Raw genomic sequence first — 7,634 nt, 5'->3', positions numbered from 1 at the left:
CGCGCGTGCGTGCGTGCGTGCGTGTCGGAGTGCGCGCGCTTCTCGCTCCCCGGCGTGTCCCGGTTCTTCTCCGTCTCGTTGCTCAGATCAGTGCGAGCGAATAATAATAATAAAAAAAAAAGCAACGAAAGAAAAGACGCAAATACAACATCAGGCTTTTCTTCTCAGAGAAATGAACTGAAGGAGCGACGCGCGCCGTGTTCGCCGATACACACCTGAGCGCGCGCGTGCCGAGCGCGAGAGCAAGTTCCGGTCCAGTGTAATGAACTTCACCTGTTTGCTCGCGTTAATTAGGAGCTGAAGAGCAACTCCCTGAGGTGCGTACCGGCCTTTATCCTGAGTGCTGAGTGCTGGTCAGGAGGTTAATAATGCATGCGTGTGGATCATCCACCAAACAGAACATTCATGATGTTCATTATGAGAAATAACCCGAGTTCAGATCAGTTCCTGCACACATCTGCACATCCTCACCGTCACGAGACCACTAGAAAACAGCGTGTGATTCAACATGCACGCGAATGGCACCAATACACACTTGGGTTTGATTAAAACATCTCAATATACAGAGAAAAGCGTCGTTATGAACAAAGCACCTTTTTATTGCATGCAATGGTTTTGTTCCTACAAATTCATATCTGGCTTTTTACAAAAACATCACGTTATTACGGAAAATGACATTGTTACTACTATACAAATGAAGTCGTAATTACGAGAAGAAAAAAAACGCTCACAATTACAAGAAAAACTTCATTGTTACAAATTAACCTCATCGTTATTATGAGAAAAACATTCCTTTATTAAAACACTTAATGATATTACGAGAAAAAAACATATCGTTATTGACAAAAACGAACGATTTGAGAAAAACGTGTCGTTATTGCGAGATAAACACTCATGATTATGAGAAAAACATAATCTTTTATTATTATTATTATTATTATTATTATTATTATTATTATTATTATTTAATGCCAAAAGAACAAGAGGTATTACATACTCATGTCAAATTTACACTTACTTTCAGAGAAAATAACAAAAAATACATACAATTATTTTTAAAAAATTACACAAATGTCAATGCTTTCAGAGCATTACATGTTTTCAGTGCTTTTTTTGTTTCTTTCAAAAGATTTACATACAAATTTGAAGTCATTAATAAAATGGGAAAACTTTGGTCTACATCAAGCCCATTTTTTTTCTTATGAATATAGAATTTTCCTAATAAAATAAACAAATGCATAATATTTAGTTGTTCACAATTAGAACATCATTGCAACAATAAAAACTTCGCTATGACAACAGAAATGTAACTTTATTGCTAGAACGCCACGATATAATGAAAAAATATATCGTTATTTTAAGAAAATATTATTACGAGAAAAAACTAATGTGAGAAAAATGTTATTATGAGAACAAACATTATTGAGAGAAAACTTTATTATTAAGAAAACTTCATGTTAATACAAGAAAAACCCTGTCACGAATACGAGAAAAACAACAACTTTCTTTCAATTAAAATGAATTGTATGAGTATGAAAAACAGAAGAATGAGCGATTTTTAATGTTTTATTGATCAATAATCATTTCATTATCAGTAAACTCTCATATACTCAAACATAACTCCTAAAACTGATAATAAAAAATAGTTTACATGATGTTTCAGAAACTGTTCAAGGCTTGGAGATGGTTCCCGGTCTCTGTATGATTAGCAGATCTCAGCAGCTTCAGATCTATCTCCAATCTGGTAATTAAAGCAATGATACGATGAAACTTTCGCTATTTGAGGCTGATGAAGGGTTAAAGGTGGAATTTTAATGTGGGTTGAAGCCTCCTACACAGCGAGTCTGCACTCAGAGAGACAGAGGAACGCTGACTGTTGATTCAGACAAATCTCCAATCTAAATGATGCCACTAGATTGAAGCCGAGAACGCATTTCTCATCAGAGAAGTTTGAAGGCCAAAGTTCTTCAGAGATTTGTGTGTAAAGAAAAGGGAGTCATTTACATGGAATATAGAAACAGACTTTTGCTGCATCTTATTTTTTAATTCCAACATTTCTGGTGGAGCATCTGTGCTTGATCTGATTGAGATCTGAGGAATTTGAGGCTCCTCATCACCTACAACTCAAAAGTTCCTCAATCTATTCCTGGACCGTGTGTTGCAGTGTGGATGTGCAGAGAGAATTATTCTGCTCTGAGAGAAACCTGCCAGTACAGAACACCGTGACCCATGAAGGGCTGTAACTTTGTCTGTTACACTCTTAGGGTGGGTGGTGTGTAACATCAGAGTAACATCCACACGAACACCAAGGACACAAGGATTCCAAGCAAAACATTACCCATAGCATCACAATTCCTCACCTTCTTCTTGGGGCATCCTGGTGCATCTCTTACTCAGAAAAGCCACGCCCACATCCCTGACTGTCCACATAATGGAAATGAAAATGTGATTTATCTGACCAGTCCACCTTCCTTTATTGCTGCATGGCCCATGTCCATTGTAGGACCTTTGTGTGGTGTACAGTGTTCAGCATGGGCTCTCAGACAGCTTTGTCACTCTTCTGTGGGATCAAACCCAAAGTCCAGCCTTCTCTCCTCACATCAGTTCACTGTCTGTCCTTCCTTGGACCACAGAACCTGCTGTTTTGGAGACGCTCTGACCCATTCGTCTAGACATCACAGTTTGACCCTTGTTAAAGCCACTCACACTTCTTCAAACATATTCACTTGGAGAACTGATTGTTTACTTGTTGCGACATAAATCCCATCCCTTGGCAGGTGCCAGTGTATGAAGATAATCAATGTTGTGAACTTCACTGGTCAGTGGTTTTAATGTTATATCTGAGTTGTGTGTCTCTACTGTGCTTTGTGTTCAGTTATTCAGAGCCAGAGCTGAAGCTGCCTGTTTGGCATGGTTTCAGGAATTTCTCCTGGGGTTTGAGTAACTAAGCAACGTTGAGCATTTCTGAACTTCTTGTCTAGTAATGTTTGAACTTAATGGTCATGGGCTTAAAGAGATTATTCCACTTTTTAATGAGATTTAATCAGTGTTTGATTCATGCTTCTTGTTATAGTCTGCAAAAAAAAAAGGCAGCCGCTTAATTAGACGAGATACAGGAAGATGTTTCAGTCAGCAGGTTATTTTTTTTTACTTAAATCCTCTGTTTTAGTGGCTAATGAATATCTGTATTTATATACACTGCAATATCAATATCATCGTATCCACCTCATATCATTAACATGGTGTTCTCCGGTCAACATGCGGTGTCTGTAGTTTCATTACTTCTCTAACTACTTAGCTGCATTTACAGTGGCTTCCACAGGAGTGGCAATTATTCAAACATGATCCGAAACAATCGAGGCAGAATCCGATCCACGGGCATCAGAGAATACGGTGTGAAATATTAAACATGTTTTAATGATGCTCAGATATTCGGAACGCTTTGCTCGAGGTGCGATTTGGAAAATACACCACGGATTATAGGCACATCTATTCACACCTAGGGTGCAATTTAGCTTCACCAGGATCTTTATGAGGGAAATCAGAAACCAATGGCGCGTCGTCGCAACGCCACAAATGGAAATGATGATATAAATAGAATAAATAGAATTTATTTTCTGCAACGCTTTTAAAGAGAATGGGAAAGAAAAGTTTGAGCCGAGACAATGGGCGTGGCCTATAGTCAAACGAGCACTTTGATTAGCACGGGTGTGACTGATTAAGGAAGGAGCGATCAGGATCAGGATCAGGAAATGCTGAGGGTCCACTGCGTCCCATTAAAATCAGAAGAAACATTCCAACTGGTTCATGAGTCATTTTGAAAAGACCTGACCCTGAAATATAAATGTAAGCCTTTTTAATCCTGAATAAATCATCAAACGAGCACTTTTTTCCCAGCAGGTTGTGCATCAAATTGCAAATATGGAGAGAGCAGATGAGACGAAAGCTTGGGAAAGACTTACTCTCACACTCTCAGCATGGATCCTGATATCTGTAAACTCCATGCTGTAATTCGACACACTAAATTACTCAGCCAGAATTCTCATTTCTAGATCCTTCATCTGTAAATGTAAGCTCTGTTGTATGTAAGTTCTCCTCCAAATAATGTTCTTTTGCTTTGCCTGTTGCAGCTGTGACGCTTTCTGTCTTAATTAAGCGTCCAAGGATGTCCAACTTCAGCTTCTCTACACTGTCCAATCACAGCTTGCCTCAGGAAAACCTGCACAGACCCGTCACAGTGTTCAGCGTCCTGATCTTCACCTTGTTGACCATGTTGGTTTTGGCTACATTTCTGTGGAACATGCTGGTCCTTGTGACCATCCTAAGAGTCCGCACTTTCCATCGTGTTCCTCACAACCTGGTGGCTTCCATGGCCATCTCGGATGTGATGGTGGCTGGACTTGTGATGCCCCTGAGCCTCGTCCGGGAGCTCTACGGCCGGCGCTGGATCCTTGGGAGAGCTCTGTGTCAAATGTGGATCTCGTTCGACGTGCTTTGCTGCACCGCCAGCATCTGGAATGTCACCGCCATCGCGCTTGATCGCTACTGGTCCATCACTCGGCACCTCGAGTACACTCTAAAGAGACGTAAGAGGATCTCCAACGTGATGATTGGACTTACATGGATGCTCTCATCCATCATCTCTTTCTCGCCTCAGTTCGGATGGGGTGAGATGTACTCGGAGAAAGCGATGGAGTGCCAGGTGAGCCAGGAGCCGTCGTACACCGTCTTCTCCACCTTTGGTGCTTTCTATTTGCCCCTCTGCGTCGTGTTGTTCGTTTATTGGAAGATCTATAAAGCAGCCAAATTTCGCATCGGAACCAAGAAGAACAACACCGTTACTCCAGCTCCGGAGGCCGTCGAGGTTTGTGTTACTTTTTCTTTCCCAACCAATGAAAGCTTCCTGAATTATTCTCAAAGATCAGGTGCATTATTCTGGTCAGATTAGTGTTGGTTATCACATGAACACTGTGTGTGAAGAGAGATACACCACTGGTGGAACAGTAGTCCGTCCAGGTGCACCACATTCGCCCACTCATTCATACCCTGGGGCAGTTAAGTGTCAGTAAGTAGTTTATGATGTAACAATGACATGGAGTTATACTGTAAAAGAGCTTTTTTACTCAGTGGAAACTCAGTCTTTTGAATGGAACTTCACACTAAACTGCTCCTGGAAGATCAATATAGAACGTTAGTTTTATTGAAATTGTATTTCACGTACAATGATGTAATACAAATTCCTAGAGTTGCTTCTATATTAGAAATGGCTTTAGTGGATCGCTGCATATGTTAATAAACCATGACATTTTGAAGGTCGGGTCTGCTCGTTCCTGACTGTGTGACATGGGCCTTGAGAAAATGAAAGGCTGTGACAGGTAAAAGGACTTCTTTGTTTTCTCTAAAGACTTCCAGATTCTCCATCAGTTCTCCGTTGTTTTCCCCGTTACAGAGTAAAGCGTCCATAATCACTGATGTTTCACAATATTTAACGTTATAGTTGTAGTCGCTATACTACAAAACATCCACTGCAATTATTAAATGCACAAGATTTATTCCAAGAAAACCTGAATCATTAATTTAATAAATGCGATTTGCTAAGGCAATGCTAACAAAAGATATGTTAGCTAGTTGTTCTTTTCCGAAGGATGTACCGTAGCTAGCGGAGAGCGTTCTGATCACTTATTGATGCGTATTTGTTAAGTACATCCTCTGAATCACTGACAATTTTTCTTTTCATATTTATGATTTTGTAGGTGAAAGAGGCGGCTCGACAGCGTCCTCATACATCATTTGCGGTCCGTCACGCAACAGTAACGTTTCAGACAGACAGCGAGACGTGGCGGGAGCAGAAGGAACGCCGTGCTGCGCTGATGGTGGGAATTCTAATCGGTGTTTTCGTCCTCTGCTGGATCCCCTTCTTCCTGACCGAGCTGATCACACCACTCTTCTCGTGGCACATCCCACCTGCCTGGAAGAGCGTCTTCTTGTGGCTCGGCTACTCGAACTCCTTCTTCAACCCACTCATCTACACCGCCTTTAACAAGAACTACAACAGCGCCTTCAGGAACCTCTTCAACAAGCAGCGCTGATGAAAGATCACAAATTAGCCTCATGCTAACTCAAATGATTGTACATAAACTTACAGTAGCTCATTAAAGCAAAATCATCTATTTGAACCTCTTCAGCACCTAATGCTAACTAGTAATGGAAACTAGCGAGCTAGCAAACAAGAATTAGCATGTAGACGATCGGTTTTGTATGCTAACTGATCTTTAAACACACACACACACACACACACACATACACACATACACAACGAATTTCCAGCGCTAGGCTAGCATGTGATGAATTTAGCACTCAGCTATAATGACAGTATTTATGCTAACTCACTGAGCGCTGTATTTATTACTCTTTTACCTTAAAACAGCAATCTGGCGAAGAAATATTCATGTCGTTTTTATTACTGATGATAGATCTAATCTAGAAAGCAAGCTCGGCATGTTCATGCGTCCGTCATAGCGTTTACTCAAGGCTTATTCAAGCTGTTACTATGGTTTTCGTGACCACTTCCTGTTCTAGGTTCTTTTTTTGTGTGTGTTAATGCAATGATGAGGCAGAAGATTGTCTCCTATTCATGAAATTCTTACATTCTCATGTTGTGGTTCTCATGGATGTGGAAGAAAAGAATTCCTCTGACTGCACGATCCTTGCGACTACCCACAGTGCAACAGGATAAAAACGATGATTTTGAGAAGTGCTTCACGTTCTGTACCAATTTCTTGCTCAGATTTTTCAATTGTGTATGTTTATCTTTTAAACAGTGAAAAGCTACAACCTGATGTTGGTCCATTTCACATCTATATTCTCTAGTGTTTTATTTCCTGCTCTCAGAATGCTATAAAAACTCCTCTGTCCTGAACACGTACCAGCTTTATTTCTGACTGTTACTTACACTGACACTGGAGACTCCATATATAAACACTAAATAAACACCTTACAGAACACGGCATCGTAGTTTCTAGCTAGCGGGTGATCTACATGCTCCTGTGAACGAGTCGCTACTGGAGAAATGGTACATGTCTTTGTTTAAATCAGACTTTATGGAATTAATGGACTCTGAAATGTAGATGGAGATGTTCTGATTAAAGCGAGCGTGGGATATTTTGACTACAGGTTTGTACAGATAAAAGCGTACAGGACATTGATGCGTTGCTAACGGGAAAAAAGGTTTTCTTAATTTCTTCCTCAGAGCTTCTCTCATTGTGTTCGTGTTACACAACAGTGAGGTATAATAGCGCCGACCTTGAGCTTGAATCACACAGCCAAACGAACTCGCTCTCCCTTATCGTTAAATTTATCTGGAAATGAGTGACTTTGTGTTTGAAGCACTTATAGTACAGGATGTGTTTTCTTAATTAATGAGGCAAACATGACCTTTGTGTCTGTGTTTTAGGTGAAGGAGGTGTGGCCTATATGTATATCAGTTTTGCTGAAGGAGGCGTGGCCTCTTTACCAGTCTCAACAAAGGAAGGATGGCTTATGTGTATGTCAGTCCTGGTGAAGATGTGGCCAGTGATGCCATAGTGAAGGAGGTGTGGCCTAAGTTCTTGTTAGTTCAAGTGAAAGAGTTGTGG

The 7,634-nt window shown here is 40.6% G+C and overlaps 1 protein-coding gene across 2 annotated transcripts in view; it reads left to right on the top strand.

Annotated features, from left to right (window-relative positions):
• htr5aa (5-hydroxytryptamine (serotonin) receptor 5A, genome duplicate a) overlaps positions 1 to 6,913 on the top strand; it is a 6,979-nt gene extending 66 nt beyond the window's left edge. Inside the window, exons 1-3 of one of the 2 annotated variants that reach the window (XM_046876963.1) lie at positions 1 to 317; positions 4,131 to 4,864; positions 5,754 to 6,913. The exon at positions 1 to 317 is cut by the window's left edge and continues 66 nt beyond it. In XM_046876963.1, the coding sequence (XP_046732919.1) occupies positions 4,166 to 4,864; positions 5,754 to 6,089 (1,035 nt within the window). In that variant the 5' untranslated portion in view covers positions 1 to 317; positions 4,131 to 4,165 and the 3' untranslated portion in view covers positions 6,090 to 6,913. Of the gene's footprint in view, positions 318 to 3,913; positions 4,008 to 4,130; positions 4,865 to 5,753 lie in introns of those variants that run through there. The other variant, XM_046876964.1, reaches the window with a different exon arrangement.
• The last annotated feature ends 721 nt before the right edge of the window (positions 6,914 to 7,634 follow it).

The sequence above is a fragment of the Silurus meridionalis genome, chromosome 20, assembly GCF_014805685.1.
Source record: "Silurus meridionalis isolate SWU-2019-XX chromosome 20, ASM1480568v1, whole genome shotgun sequence".
Lineage (NCBI taxonomy): Eukaryota > Metazoa > Chordata > Actinopteri > Siluriformes > Siluridae > Silurus > Silurus meridionalis.
This window is presented reverse-complemented; position numbering and strand designations above follow the sequence as displayed.